The sequence below is a fragment of the Ictidomys tridecemlineatus genome, chromosome 2 (genome assembly GCF_052094955.1).
Source record: "Ictidomys tridecemlineatus isolate mIctTri1 chromosome 2, mIctTri1.hap1, whole genome shotgun sequence".
In the NCBI taxonomy this organism is placed as follows: Eukaryota; Metazoa; Chordata; class Mammalia; order Rodentia; family Sciuridae; genus Ictidomys; species Ictidomys tridecemlineatus.
In genome coordinates this window covers 188,481,761-188,498,305 of record NC_135478.1, presented here as the reverse complement: position 1 = coordinate 188,498,305, position 16,545 = coordinate 188,481,761, and the positions used below count along the sequence as shown (strand labels likewise).

General features: G+C 34.4%; 1 protein-coding gene across 9 annotated transcripts in view; it reads left to right on the top strand.

Moving 5' to 3' along the window:
- St7 (suppression of tumorigenicity 7) overlaps nucleotides 1-16,545 on the top strand; it is a 261,881-nt gene that overhangs the window by 149,934 nt on the left and 95,402 nt on the right. For 7 of the 9 annotated variants that reach the window (XM_078040322.1, XM_078040324.1, XM_078040326.1 and 4 more), the window contains 5 exons: nucleotides 8,467-8,521; nucleotides 9,180-9,295; nucleotides 10,592-10,667; nucleotides 12,857-12,925; nucleotides 14,820-14,974. In XM_078040322.1, coding sequence (XP_077896448.1) covers nucleotides 8,467-8,521; nucleotides 9,180-9,295; nucleotides 10,592-10,667; nucleotides 12,857-12,925; nucleotides 14,820-14,974 — 471 coding nt within the window. The remainder of the gene's footprint in view (nucleotides 1-8,466; nucleotides 8,522-9,179; nucleotides 9,296-10,591; nucleotides 10,668-12,856; nucleotides 12,926-14,819; nucleotides 14,975-16,545) is intronic. The other 2 variants (XM_078040323.1, XM_078040328.1) reach the window with 1 other exon arrangement.

Genomic DNA, 16,545 nt, shown 5'->3' with positions numbered 1-16,545 from the left:
GAACACTCTGCCTATTGAAGAAAACAAAGCCATAAGTGCTCTGATTGTAAGAGGGAAGCATATAGTGCTGTAGAAGACAAGGAGACCCCGGACCAAACTGGGAGAAGGAGATTGCTTCTTGAAGGCAAAGACACCAATTCTGAGACCTGAAGGATAAAGAAGTTGAAGAGTTAAACTAGATTTTTTTCATTCTCTGTTCAACAGCTCAATCCACATCTCATAACTGTCTAGCCATTGAGGAACATTGTACATATATTTTGTTGCCAATGTTGATTCAATACTCTTTTTAATAGACTCTTTGAATGGTGGTATTTTGACTGCTGAGAGGTACTAGGAAGCTCTCCGTACACATTATTTCATTCTAAAGGATACATGTGTGGGCATTGGCACCACCCAGGTAACAAAATTCTTTGGGACTTTGTAAACTCATCTACTTTGTGAAAGAAAGGGAAAGAGACCTGAGAAAAGTAAACTATTACTTTAACAGCTGCTCTAATAAATGTGGCTTGTTTTTCTAATGAGGAATCTTGATCTTTCAGTCATAATCATCATAAGCAGTTGTGGATAATCACTACCACTGTTCATCTGCTGTGAATGCCCCATGGATTAAAGGTGCTATTGGCTGACTCAAATTACTGTACACTTTGAGTGACACAGAACATTGTAGAAAATTATCACATTGAAAAAGAAAACATCCTTATTTAAGGGCATTCTTTATAGTGAATACATTTATATTTTCATTTAAGTCCTTCCTTTCTCTTTAGCCAGTTTAAGTCTTTAGATATTCCTTAATGCAATAAAGAGTTCATACTCTTCTTGTTACCACTATAATTTCACTCTCTTTCTTAGTGGATGCCTTGATTAAACTTATTCATTATGTTAATCTCAGTGATATTCTTCATAAAGGAGAACCTAAGCCCTTTTGAAAAATATATTCAGCCAGGCACCTCTATTCCCAAGTCATTGGGAAGATCCTTATTGGTGCCTATGAATTCTAGACCACTGAGCAGCCCAGTCTCAAAAATAAAACAAAAAGATTAAAAAATGTATTCAATAATAACTGTGGGAATTCTCAGTTTTATTTGTATCTAGTCTGTATCTGGCAAGAATTAACTTTTGATTATCACTCAATTACATTACTATTTATTGAGTTCCTACTATTCATTTCATATTTCCATTAATTTCCTGTATAATAGAGTATTGATGATCTGATTTTATAATGATGTTTAAATAATTACTTTTTAAAAATGAGAATTTCCTTGTCTAAGTATGTTTTGGGCTCAGTCTTCCCACCTCTTGATGTTTGGGTTACTAATATTTGTCTAATACTATCTAACATTTGTCTAACAAAGTTAACATTTATGAATGCCTTCCTTGCTTTATTTAGTTTAGAAGTAAACTGCTCTTTTTCTTTCAAATGTATAGTCTCTGATAAACCCTGCTGATACATCTTTCTATCATATCATGTTTCTCATTGCCTTTTCTTAATTCAGTGCTGTTTGTGAGCTGATGATGCATAGGGATTTAACATGTGGACTGCTCTGTCTGAAGGGAAGGGATTCTTGGAGCATAATAACATTATGAATTGAGATTTATGTAGGCATCTATTTGATAATTTACCTTTTTCTCAAATAAGTTGCCATGAAGACAAAGATCTGCAGCATTCACCTTCTTCCAGATGCTAGGAAAAAGTACAAGGTGCTCTAGCACTCAAGCATCCTTGCCAAAGTCAAGTTTAAATCCTCAGAAATACTTTAATAGCATTTTGGAAAGAATTGGATCTTAGGACAAACTGTGATATAGTCATTTGGCTTCCTATCGCAAATTATCTCATTTTAATCTTACTTAATTTTCATAAGATAGATATTTTAAATTCTAAATATTCTAATGATTCTGAATTCTAAATAATTCTAATCCACATAAATATGTATATTCTGAATTTTAAATTCATTATATCACTAGAAGCAGTTCCAGCACTGATATAATAAAGGTAATAAATCAAAGCAACGGAGATGAAGAAACTTCTATATAGAGAAAAAATACATGTTAAGCTCTTCATAGATACCTATTTTTTTTCTCTCCATAGAAGTTTCTTCATTAAGCTCTTCATAGATCCTAAACTTTCATAACAACAGAATGAATGGTTTTCCCCCTAGGAAGCCACATAGTTCCAATAATAACCAACACTCTTGGTACCTGCTATCAGCTTTACATGATATTATTTCACTTAATCCTTACATCAACCCCATTAAGCAGGTTCTGTAATTATCTCCATTTTTTGCTTTGGGAAGCTGAAGTCATGGCCCAAAGTCACATGACTCGTAACCTGGACAGTCTTTCTTCAGAATCCAGGTTCTTAAACTGAAAAATTTAAGTAACCCTCTCCATACCCTCCTGGGTTTAAAAATGAGGTTTAATGTAACTATTAAGCAAGTAAAATCATGTTATTAAAGCCCTGTACTATAGTGCATGACATTATTGCTGAAGTGACATGGACCTAATGTTTTTTTTTTTTAATATTTTTAGTTGTAGATGGACAAAATACCTCTTGTTTGTTTGTTTATTTATTCATTCATGGTGCTGAGGGGCTAACCTAGTGCCTCTTACATTCTATGTAAACACTCTAGCACTGAGCTATAACCCCAGCCTGGACCTGACTTATCTTTAAAAACAGCTCAGTGGCCAATGGTTGACAGCATAGCCTCTGAGGTCATACAGATGTGGCCCTAATCCTGGCTCCATCACTTTCACAGTGAGTGATCTTGGTCATGTCATTTAACATATCTAAGCCTGAGTATCTCAATATGGAAATATGGGAATAAATAATATCTACATCACAAATGTAGTTTGGAAATAAAATGAAGCCCATGCAGAAGTATCAAGTCAGAGGACAGCTGTTTGGCAGTGTCTCCCAGATAAACTGAGTTCTCTATGAATGTGTTGAGGGAAAATGCCACAAGCACTTGAGGATGTATCTGTGGGGTCAGCTGGGCTTATTTGCTAGCTCAGTCACTCTTTTACATCCATGGATTTGAATCTTGCATTTCAAATATTTCCCTCTGCAAAATTGCAAATTGCCACGTGTCAATGACCTTTGGGATTGTTCTTAGTAGCTCAATGAAGACAAACTCAATCTGTACTAGCCAAAATTTATCGCATGTCTTGAAAATAATTGTCTTTGCCAATGCTGATTAAAGCTTTCCAAAATCTTTGCCAGTAAAATTTATGTTTTATTATAGATTAGATTTTTAGCTAAATGGTAAATATCCTAAATAGTTTTAGCTGCTGGCAAATTTTTATTTAATGAACTTATTTCACAATTTCCACATTATTTGTTAGAGTGGATTGACTTAGGTCAGAAATGACCAGTGAGAAATAAATGACAGATAAAATTAAAGATTTAACTATCTTGGTAATATTCTTGAAGAAAGTAATATGCTATCTTGAATAAAGTAGGTCAATAAAAATGGGCCCTTGCTTATTTCATTAAAGAATTTGAAATAGTAACATATTTGTTGAATTAAAAGCTATCTATATGTTACTTTGTGCCTTTAGTTCTAATCATTTTTTCAAAATGATTATTTTGAAATGTGAAATATTTAAAACAATTTTTTTTAATGAAGACTTTGCTCTTAAGGATTTCTTATAATTGATCTGTATGATACAGAGGATTGGGTATTCATGTCTGAGGTACTAGAATAATGAATACAGGCATAATCACATGCCATAAATTAACTTGGGTTAATTTGAGGATTGAAGTACAACCAATGATATTGTACTTTAGACCTGAAATGCTTAACGGTATTATTGAAGTGACTAACATTTGCCCAAAGGAGTTTTCAAAACTATTCCTCTAATGGAAAATTTAATTAGGAAGTCACAGGATTTTCAAATATGGTGTTGCAGGTTGACAGTTTTATTGCTTATCATAGGTAAAAGTTGAGGAGTCTGGACATCAGGCATTTTCAACTTATTTGCTGTGGACCTTTGGGATACTATCTGGCTTTTCAGTATTTTACTTTTGTAAAAGGGGTCTCACATATGCCTCTCACTAATTTGGGTAAAGGGTAAACATGACTTGTACTTTAAGCCCTTTTGTAGAAAGGATCAATGACAATTAAGCTTATAACTCTAACAAAAATTAGTACTACTGCTGTTTATAATATTGTCAGATTTGAGATTTTGGGGAAAAAGTCGTCAGTTTTTATTATAAAAAATCTTTCTTTAGTTCCACTCATGGAGTCCCCTTCTCCTCTTTTCCTCTTTATTTTGCTCTTGTTTCTGCACATGAGAAAAAAACATTTGACCCTTAACTATCTGGGTCTGGCCTATTTCACTTGGATGATGTTCACCAGTTCCATCCATTTACCAGCAAAGGCCAAAATTTCATTCTTCTTCATGGCTGAGTAAAACTCCTTTGTGTATAGATACCATATTTTCTTTATCCATTCAGTGGAGTAGCTGAAGGGGATTGAGGGCAAGGAAGGAGGTACAGGAAGAAGGAGGAACTGCAGAATGAAACTGAGCAAATTATGTTATGTATGTATATGACTATACCACAGTGAATTTCATTTTATGTGTGTCTATAAAATACCAATTTAAAAAAAAATAGAAGGAAGAGCAATGGAATAGAGGAAGGGAAATCAGGGAGAGAGGAGAGGAAGTAAGAGGAGTACTTGGATCTGAAATGGAGCAAATTATATTCCATGATTTTCAAAATGAATTTCACTATTATGTATAACTATAGTGAACTAAAAAAGATATTAAAAAAGGAAATCTTCCTATGCTATAATTAGTATTTTATATGTTTTAAAGCTCTCTATCATTTATTTTTATTTTAGAAAATGTTTCAAGAGTTAAGTTGGACATAGAAAATTAGTTTTTTCCATGTGATTAAAAGTCCTATGACTTTGAGCCTTTTGTCTTTTTTGAGAATTGATTTCCTCTTTTTATTGAGGACTATGAAAAAGAGGAAAGTCTGTGGTTCTTTCAGAAAACTTAGTGCTTTTATAGAGCTTCTTTTGGTGGGATGCCAGGTAGTGGCTCAGTACCCTTTGTACTTTCCTGCCCAGGCTAGATGCAGATACAGTCATAAGCTGTATCTGCATTTTTTTTTAATACTGGGGATTTAACCCAGGGAGTGATCTACCATTGAACTACACCCCAAGCCTTTTCTTATTTTTTATTTTGGAACAGGGTCACACTTAGCTGGTGAGGCTGGCCTCAACTTGTCTCCCTCCTGCCTCAGCCTCCCTACTTCCTAGGATTGCAGTCGGGCACCACCACACCTGGCTATATCTGTTTTTGCAAGTCAGGGCCTAGTGCAAGTGTTAATGCATAAAGAATAAGAGAGTATGAAGTAAGTATGATTGAAGTGAAAAGTTTTAGTAGGAATTAACCCTACTAAGTAAGTTTTTTTTCCTGCAAGCTTGCTTTTAGAAGTCCTTAATCATACTAAGAATTATTTTTAGGTGTTCTTTCTCTCCCACCCCAAAATTTATATGTGTCCTACTTTGAGAAGGGAATGAATCTGCTCTGTAGATATTGGAAACTAAACAGGTGCTATTTCAATGCTTGCTCGTTTATCTCTCTTGAATTGTATTCTTGCATGCATATTGTGGTCACACATTTCTGCCAACAGTTATGGGTAGAGATTGTACTATGGACGCTGCAGATGGAACTGGGGAAAGCATGTTTTTGTGTCAGGGGCTTATTTATAACTAAACTATTAATGACATTAGTAAGCCCTTGTTGGGGTCCCAACCAACATTTATTGCTTTCCAAGGGCACTAAAAATGTGCATGTTAATGGAAAATTGGAGAATGTAAAATTTCTTTTGGAGGTAAAATTCTAAATCTGATTTTACATAAGGAATTTGTTTCTCAAAGTACATATAAGATAAGAAACAGGACCACATGTGGAAAAACTCTTCCTGTTTCGAGATCTGAGTTTAATTTCTTCTCTTAAATCTTCATACTTTAATATGTTTGGCATTTACACCCTTTGTCCGTATCACTAAACCACATCAGGCAGCCTTATATTTATGTGGCATGTTCCCTAGACCGATTCCAGACTAAGAGTTTTTGTAGTAAAGATAAGATGATGGAACAGAACAAAAAAGAAAATGCACCTGTCTAATTTAAAGCAAAACTTTGATCTATGTTAATATATGACCTCTAGATTGCTTGTTTCTTAAAAGAAAGTAACCTGTCCTGCATCTTCAATTTAAAGGTTTTAATTTGTGAAGATATTTCGTATGTACTACATTATGTATATTTTCTTAACATTGAACAGAGCATATCTGTTTCAGTTATTTAGATCTTCATTTCTAAGTTTCAGGGACAGTTAAAAAACGGCATACAGGATACACAGGACACCAATATCAACAAGGATTTTTTTTAAAGTTCAGTTCTCTAACAAGTCATGAAAGCAGTATTTCATAGTGTTTACTGCACCCCCTGCTGGCCACATAATGGTACTTCCTAAATAAAAATAATGTCTACATGCTGCTCAGTGAACACTTTAAATACACACACACACACACACACACACACACACACACAGAGAGTTTATCTTTAGAGTTATTTTTGTTTAGACTTTAAATTTATACTTTAAATTTATACTTTAAATTTCATCTGATATATAATAGATTTGAAACTTTAATTGAAGGCAATTTTCTTTCTAATTTGCCAAATATTGTTTGAACAGTGTTTATCCTTCTAGGCTGTATAATAATGTATTTGTTTGCCATAGTCCATTTTACTGATATTTCAGATAAAATTCAATAGAGAGGAATCATCTTCCCACATATCCCTATTTTTCTATTGTGAGCATCCTTGTACATACATCTCTGGGTATATTTACTATATGCTGACCACAAACTTATAATACTTGTGAGGCTTTGAGATGAGCAATTTGAATCATGAAAGAGTTTTTCTGAGGAAAGGTTGGCAGTGGTGAGGTCCAAAGAGTTACAGCAGCCAGAAGGACAGAGATCATGTTGTTTGGCTCACCAGTGTGTCTCCAGCCATGATCTGGAGTCAGTGTGTTCATGACCCCTTTGTGAGGCTTTATGTTTGAAGAAAAAATAAGTATTTAAGAAAAACATAATTTTTATTTAGTGCCTCATAAACTGACAGCCAACAAATCTCAGTTTTTCAAGAGCAAAATTCAGAGATACTGCACCAAGTGAGGAAATATAATTTCCTAAACGGCAGGTTAGTCTAAATGACAAAAAAAAAAAATTAGGGTCATTACTTAAAAACATTAAGCAAATTTAAGCCTGATTTAAAGGCAAATGCATCTTCTTTAAATGAAAGCACATGTTTCTGTTATGTGTATACCCTTCATTTGCTATTTTAAAAAATATTTATTGAGATGATACTGCTTTATGCCCTGTCATTATCACACTGTATTATAGTTGATGTTTTACTCAATAACCCCTTGGTGCTCACATCAATGCCCATGGGATAGATGAAAGGTCAATGTTAGATGTGAAGGACTGAGGATAGAACCCTAAGTAATCACCATGTGGTCTTTAATGTTTTTTAGATTTCTGCAATAATTTTGTGTGCATATGTCTTTGGATGTGCTTTTCATTAATTTTACACATACAGAGACACACAGACACACAGGTATTTTTATTTTCTAATAAAACCATATTCATCCAAAGAAATATGTTATTATGGATCAGTAGAAAGTCTTAATCACAGGGTGTTTTAAAAAATTGGAGCTTAGTAGTCACACACTTACTGAAACACTGTCTTGAAGCTCCTGATTGATTTTCTAAGTCAAAGCCCTATAATTATAAATTTCTGTGGTCCTTGACCAAGAGATACAATCTCTTAGTAGCTAACAACAAAGATATTACAGTTATGATTAGCATGTGTGTCTGAGTAAGTAAATGATGTTAAAAATGCTTTAAAGGGATTTCTTTTTACAGCATTTTCCCTAAAATAGTCATAATTTCATTAATTTTCTTACTTTCCAGGAAGGCAAAGCAAACTGGTGAATTGTCATGAAATCTCAATTAGGAGTTTAAAGCTCTGTGTATTATATTTTAGAGCTGACATTTAGTTTGTAATGTGTGATGTTATTGTGAGACATATTTTAGAGCAAGAGAAAGGCATGTTACTTCTTCCTGTACTTTTAGCTTATAATTTTAGAAATAATTTCATAGAATCTGTTTAGATTTCTCAAAATAACTATAGAAATTATGAATTAGATGATTTTGTCATGTACTTTCATTTGGCAAATGAGGAAGTTTGGACCCAGAAAGATTAGGTGAAACTTGCCTAAGCCACATTTTCTAATTAACTTGTCAGAATTTTTCTACATAGTGTCCCTGTAAAGGATAGAAAATAAAATTATCTTATCAAATGACCAGGAAGGGTGTTTTGTCAAGTTAATTACCTTGTAATGTCACTGAACTTATGTGTAACATTTTCATATTTCTCTTTGTTTCAGAATGCAAAGTATGGAGAAATCCACTAAATTTATTTAGGGGTGCTGAGTATAATCGGTAAGCATTTTGACAGCTTGGGAAACAAATGAGTCTGGTTCAGAGAGAAAAGACAGCAGCAAATGTTTTTGCAGGTTCATTTAGGGGTCATGTTACAGTGTTTAGTGCTTCCATTTTTTTTCAAAAATATTAAAATGTTTTGATTTTTCTGTTTCATAATTAGGTTAGCACAGGATTTGAGATGATGTACAAAAATGTACTGTTTTTATATATTTTCTACTACAGTCATTCGTTTCAGTATTATATTATGCAATCAAAACATTTTTAAGCTTACCTGGAACATGGGTATAAAGTACCAGACAGGTTATGTTGGAATTTAATTTAGTGAAGTAAATCAGACAAGTCAGAATTTTCTTTCGTAGCTTTGGGGAAATATCTATTCATAATACTAATTAGGGAAGGTTTTCAGTAGCAAGGACTAGTAAAATTTTAAGGCAAAAATAGAGAGGGAAATGTTTGCTTCTTTTCTGCTATATAATTCCTGAAGGAAGAACAAGATGATTTAAATTGTTTTTAAAAAATTTTCATTAGCAAAACCATTTTAATTTAAATCATAACAAGTTAATGGTTTATATTTCAACTCCTCTGCAGCTTACTATTTTATAGGTCTTGCTTTCTTCCCTCAGAACTGTCTGACTGTCTTCCTTCCTCTTTACAGGTACACCTGGGTAACAGGACGAGAGCCTCTGACTTACTATGACATGAATCTTTCTGCGCAAGACCATCAGACGTTCTTTACTTGTGACTCGGACCATCTGCGTCCTGCAGATGCAAGTATGGAAAATTCTTCAGATAGTCACTGGGAAAGAGGGTTTTTCAGCTTGTTTAAGAATCATAGTTTCTGCTTTTAGAATATCTGCTCTATAAAAGCCCAATAAATAAAATATTAAATTGCTGATTGACAGTAGAACCTAGAATTCTAATGCTTAAAGCTTTATCTACAATGAAGTATCAATGTAGAAATGAGGCTTATTATAATTTAGAACATGATTTAAAAAAATGTATCAAAGTTGGATGGATAAATTTTGAAAACATGTAAATCTTACCTGAAGCTAATAAAATTCATGGTTGAGATGGAATGGTCATATTGCCTTGATGATATTCTAACTAGAAGTTGGGATTCATGGAATCTAAATGATTAATGAATACATTTTAGTAACTTATATGCCTATTTAAGTCCCCTAATTTTGAGTGGGGATGTGGCCTTGCCTACTAGAGTCTGTATGTGTTTTCCTTCCTAGAGAAACTTGGTTAAGGATGTATTTTACCCTGCTTAAGTTACAAATAATCCTGCTGATATAATTTGTATTGCTAAGCTTAGTCAAAGTAAATAGGTGAACAAAAGCTTCTTAAACAGAAAGTTCTATATGCCCTTAAAAAACTGACTTATACAATACAAATTTATCAAACAAATTAAGGAAGGAGATGATTATTCTTTGTTTTTTAGTTACTCTTTGCCATGGTGGAACATCATAGTATAAAGGTTACCAAGCATTAAGCTTCTTACAATATAGTCACACACTGCTTTGACATATAGAAACTAGATTTGCAGACAAAATTGAGGAATAAATACACATGTTAAGCAAAAGCCTAATGCACCTCTTACTGACCCAACTCCTAATTCTTCAAATGGTTTCAGAATGTTCTAATATCTAGATCCTGTAGCAAGTATGTAGGAAAATGACAGAAATTATTTTGCATCTAAGTAGAATGAAGAAATTAGTAGCAATGGACATTTTAAAATATGTAAAATCATATGTATTCTCTTAATAAGAAATGATATTAATATGCTAAAGAAATAAAATCTGTTAGGATGCCTTTTCTTGATTTTTTCAGTCTATGAGATTTAGTTTTACAGTTATATGAGCACACAAAAAAGTTCAGTATCAGCAATGAAATAGAAAATTAGAATATATTTGTGTGACTTTGTAAATTTGGGCTGACCCTATTGGTAATGAAAGTCTCTTGTAACTTTAAGCTGAAAGCTATTAATTTTTATGTTGTTCTGTATTGAATCTTCCTAATTATATGTACTGATTGACTTGCTTTTTTCCTCTTTCTCTAACATAGTAATGCAGAAAGCCTGGAGAGAGAGAAACCCCCAAGCTAGGATTTCTGCAGCCCATGAAGCCTTGGAGATAAATGAGTAAGTAGAGGGAAAATCTTGCTGTTAAAGAGGAACTTTCATCTTTTGCTTAATATATTTGCTTCCATTAAACTATGTATGACATTAGAGGATTATTTGGGGGATATTATTTTATAAAATTTTCTTTTTATGAAGGATAACCATGTGGAGGTGGTTTTAGTCATTTTAGAGAGCAGTGTAGTAGCTTTGTTTTAGGACCCTAAATTAAATCCTTTTAGGGATATTGTGACCAAATAAAATAAATACAGTTCTTTACATGTCTAAAATATTTTGAAAGGGAAATTTTTCCAGATGTAGAATGCTTCTCTGTACTATCACATTTTCCAGGTAGGACTTCCAGTAGTGGGGAGACATAATAAAGTCATAAGGTGAAAAAAATAACATTAAAATTATTTTACAATCAAGGCAAAAGATAAGAGGAAATGCTGTCCTTGGTGTTGTTTAACATGCTATGGGTTACCAAGGAAGGCTGGGAAATCTCTTCTGGAGATCTCAGAAAATGAGAAAGATTCTTAAAGTTAGAGTCATAAAAACTTAGGGTTGGCAAAGACCTTAAAGGTCACTTAGCTCAACCACCCATCTGGTGCTTGAATCACCTCGAGATTATCCTTGCCAAGTGGTCATTGTTAAACTATTTTATGATTTTTTCTGAAGAAGGTTACAGAATCTTCTCCAGAGGTCTTAAAGAGAAAAGAAAAAAGATTCACTTGAGACTTGGGAATTCTGCCATTGTAATCAGTTGATCTAGATGGTTTCTGATTCTGTCATGCAACATATTTACTTTCCACTTTCTTGTCATCTACAAATTTGATATGCCTGCCTTCTGTGTTTCATCATGTTTCTGAGCAAACTATCAGGGCCAAGAGTAGAACCCTGTGACATGACATATAGAAACTATGTTGTAGGTCCATATCTTCATGAGTCACCATTCTTGGTATTATTCAAATGATTACTGAGCCACCCAGTTATACTGTGATTCAGCCCATATTTTCCATTTGCTCTTAATGCCAGTTGTAGCTGTGGATCTTTAATTCATAATAAATCTACTACGAAAAACTATGTTAGAACAACTTATTTATTGTTAGGGAATTTAAGCTGGCTTCGAGTGGTTACTGCTTTCTTTTTAATGTGCTTGGAGACCATCTCTTTAATAATGAGAATATTGTTCCAAATTACTTCTCTGTAGTTTGGGAAGTTAGCCTTCTTCCCCTTTTTTGAAAAGCTATACTACATTTGTCATCTCATCTTCGAGTGCCTCTCCATTCTTTGTGATTTCTATCCTATGGAGCTATCTCCATAGGGAGCAATTCCATGGCCTGCCTGCAAGGTCTGTTGGTTTCCTGGGATTCATCCATCCCAATACAGAAGTTTGTTCAGATGGATCAGTTATTTGCTATCTTACATCTTTTTACTCATTTTAGAGTTTAATTTCTTTCCCCCTTTTCAGTCTGACAAACATTTTCCTTGATAGAGAAGCCAGGTGCAAGATGGGAGGGAGAGAGTGTCTGCTTTCTCTCTGGTATCTACTGCTGTTAAGCATGAACTTTCTCTGTGTTGCTGATGGTGTTTGTCTTTTTCTGTTGCTTTTTGTTGTGGTTTTGGAGAAGTGGGGATGGTGATGGGGCCTTAAATCTAATTTTAAAGTAGGGAATAGATAATTGTATTAGTTATTTTAAAACTGATTTTTGGTTTTGTTTGTTTGTGTGTGTGTATGTGTATGTGTTAGTGGTTTGTTCATTTTGTTTTTTTGTCTTTTTATTTGGTGGGGACAAAGCCTCAAATAATTTGGAGTTTTAGCACTCCTGATTTTATTCTTATGAATTCACCCCACTCTCTTGCAACCTTTCATTACATGCTCTCTTTCCATCTTTTTTTTACATGTCCTTTAAAAACTCTGACCTGGGAGACATCTCTGTGAAGCTGTGTTTTGGTTACTTATGTGCCACCCCTTTCTTCCCGAGAGTCATTGGTGATTATAGTTATATAGTTTTACATTTGGAAGCTGCTTAATCCTCTTAAACCATTTTTCCTTCTGAGTCTCATGCCATTAAGTCATGCCTCTTTTCTTTGAATTTTTGAAGTCTACCTCCCCCTCTTTGATTACCCTGAACTCCAAAATGACATAGTGACTCTCTCTGAATGTTCCTATGGATTTCCATTTCACCAACTATTTTTTTCTTCTTGGTCAGAATTAGGTCCAGAGTTGAAGTTCCCCTAATTGCTTCCTCTACCATCTGGGAGATAAAATTGTTACCAAAGTAAGTCAAGAACCTGTTGGGTGCTCTACTTCTAACCAAATGAGACTTCTAGCAGACATCTGGATGGTTGACACCCCCATCACCACACTTTCTTGCTTCTGTTTGTGTATTGTGTTGTGATCAGGACGCATCATCTACCTCTTCCATTGAGCTGAGCAGTCTGTTCTGTACTCCCCAACCATTAGCACTTCTATTGCTCTCTCCTTTTTCCTTCACTCACAAGCTCTTAGCATGTTTCTACCCCAAACTCATGAGTTTCCACATAGATGTATGTTTCTTGGCCAGTAGTTCTACTCTGCCTCTCCTCCTAAGAATACTGTTTCAAATATAAATATGAGAAGCAAGCAAGCTAGCCCCAACCATTCTTGAGTTCCCAGCCCACCCACTGCAGCCTTAGACCCAATTCCTCCGATGCTCTATCTACCACTCAGTATTATAAGCTCAATTTTCACTTCATTACCCTTGACCCATATTTACATGTCGGCATCTGAAGCCTTAAGTATATCCTCTGATGCCTGCTCCAGTTGTTTTCTCCAGTGAATCACTGGACAGTTTCAGCAGCATTCCTGTTCTTTCTCAGTCATATATGCTGCCCTCCATAGTATCTGGTTATCCAGCTTTTTTTTTTTTAATCCCCTTGGGCATTTTTTTTCGCCTTCAGTTTAAAACCAACTTAATAGTTCCTGCCTGAAAGTAGATGGGTTGACTAAGGAACTTACCAGACCCATCCTTAAGACTGAGATTAACTAGTGACCCCAAACCTCACATTAGCTGTTAAGTTCAGGCTCCTTTTCCTAGTTGGCTGTGGCAGTTAACTAATAGTAAAAATAACATTTGGTCTTACTTTATGTTTATTTTCTCTCTTGGGGTCTGATGGAGATATGCAGGAAAATGGCTGCAAAGAGGCAGTGGGGAAGAAGGGGGAGACTGGGTGGTGCAGATCAGGACCTGAGTGATCTGCTCTGGCCTCACCATTTCCTTACTACATTCCCTTCCTTGGAAATGGGTTGTTCCTTGTATGATTGGAAGGTTTAAATGTCCAAGAGTCCCACTTGTTCATGAGTTAATTGCATATCCTTTCTGGCTTCCTACCTTAGAGGTTTGTTGAAAGGATTATATGAGATGATACATGTTAAGCACCTGGAACAGTGCTTAATATATACCAAGCAACAAAGGGCAGCTAGTTGTCAAAAGCATGAGATTTAACTCTTTTTAGCTACGGTGGCTGAGTCAGATTTCAAGCTCTTTAGGAAAAAAACATTATATGTAGGTTTTTCTAGTAGTTTCTGAAGAAAAAAAAATCAGTGCTATTATGAGACATTGAAGCACTATTTTCATAAATGAGTAACTTGATTTAAGGAATTTCTCACTCTGATGAAATTCTTGAATTGAAGAGGATTTACATTTAATAAACAAAAGTAAACTTTAATGAAATACCTCTAACTTTCAGTGTCAGAAGGAGATACTTAGTAATAACTCTTATTCTCACCATTAGTAGCTGACATTTGTTGAGCACAAACCACATGCTGGCTACTGTACTGATGAGCACTTCACATGAATCCCCTTATTTAACCTTCACAATGAATCAACAGATTCCACATCACCCTACATCAGGGAGGCAGAGTAATAACTTGCCCAAAGTGACGTACTAATAAGGGGCAGCGTCCGTATATGAGCCCCATGCTCCTAACACTAAGCATCCTTCTTCTCGAGCTAAAATATAGACGTTTCCTTCGTGCCATTATTTTGTGTCAACAGCTACAAACAGGTGCATGAACCAGTTGGCCACTCTGCATGTTTTGGCGTAACTCCTTGCCCTTCTGCATGAACTCCTCCAGTCTGTGACCATGTCCTTGGATTTGTAATTGATGGTGGTTATTATCTAAATGGACAGGTGTGCAACTGCTTATATTCTCTTGGCTGAAGAGGAAGCAACAACCATTGCTGAAGCAGAAAAACTGTTTAAGCAGGCCCTGAAGGCTGGAGATGGCTGTTACCGGCGTTCTCAGCAGCTACAGCATCATGGATCCCAGTATGAAGCCCAACATAGTAAGGTTTCCTTCAGGCTGATGCATTGGGGTATCAGAATTGCAAATGATTAATCAGAGCAAAATTTCAGTGCAGTTCAAAATTTGATTCTTCTAGATGAGGACAAATTCTGGATTTTGCTTTTCTTGTTTTTTGTTTCTTCTTCTTATAAGAGTACAGTTAGCTTCATTACTCTTTACATTCACATTCTCTGTCTTGGCTGTAGACTCCCAATGCAAGAAATAGATGTCAGTAAACTTTAACAGTATTCTTATTTCGCTCCAGAATTCTTACATATTTCTGCTTGTCAGTTGCTTCTCACTTATCTTTAAGTTTGGAAACAAAACTTAAGTCAGTGTTAGTGTTATCAAAGTTTTTATATTATAGGTCTTCTATAGCATGGGATGATATAGGCCCATTAAGAATACAACAGTTATTGGTAATTATATCAGCATTTAAATTTTATTTAAGAAAATTTGAGATGATTTGTAGACAGAAAGAACCATGAGTTCCTAATTGTTAACTGTTTTTACATTAAAAACAACACATTCTTTTATTTAAGATAGATATTTAAGATATTTAAAATCTGAATCCTTTCATTTTAGTACACTAAACTGAGAGCCAGTGTTATTTTGGAAGAAGAGTATAGAAATAAGAAAATTATTTCTGAAATTCCTTAAGCACCTGTCTCATCTTTCTTGGTTATTTAAAAAGAAATTCAGTGATTCTTGTGGGAGAAAAGTTTGTATGGTTTCACCAAAATTTACACTATTTCTTTAAGGTGGAATTTCTCACATCATTTCTCTCTCCTTCAATTTGGAGAGTAGAAGTGTACCTCCTTTCTACTTGAGATTATACAATTAAATGTTAATATTGAACTTGGATTTATTGTAGGTGCTGACTGTATTAGTCTCTATGACTAAGGTGCCAGTAAGATCCTTGCATTACAGTCTGTACATACATAAATATGCCCATAAAATCCACCAATACATAGGTTTTAATTTTTTATTCTGCAGTGAGTGTATATGTTAAGGAGGTCTCTAATTAACATTTATATCTGACTTTTTTTAAAAAAAGTATAACTCATTGCATTTTTGAAGACATGTAATAAATGTCTATTTGGTGAACTAAATGGAAATTAATATGTAAAATTACATAAACTGTGATACAACTTAAGAAATTTTCTTTCTTTTTTTCTCTAAATTAAATCCTTTCAACCTGTTGCCTAAATCTATCCAAAAAATATAATCACATCTTTAAAATAATTTGTAGGTCCTTGGCAGTTTTTCAGCACACATCTTGATCTCATTGTTTAAAATTTGAAATGTTCAGACTTGGTCTTAACATCTTTTAATAGCTGCATATTATACATGTACTTAATCTATAGCAGGTGTGTCATATTTTTCTCAAACATGGTAATTTTATTGAGGATTAAGCATATGCATGTTCTCACTAGTCTGGAAACATATCCAAAAAGACATATAATTAAATAAAAGATTAGGACAAGAAGTTGTTAATGTACTTTTTAAGGGCCATTTTAGTGACTATTGTTATAACTATTTAACTTGTCAATGCTTTCTCCAACACTAGGG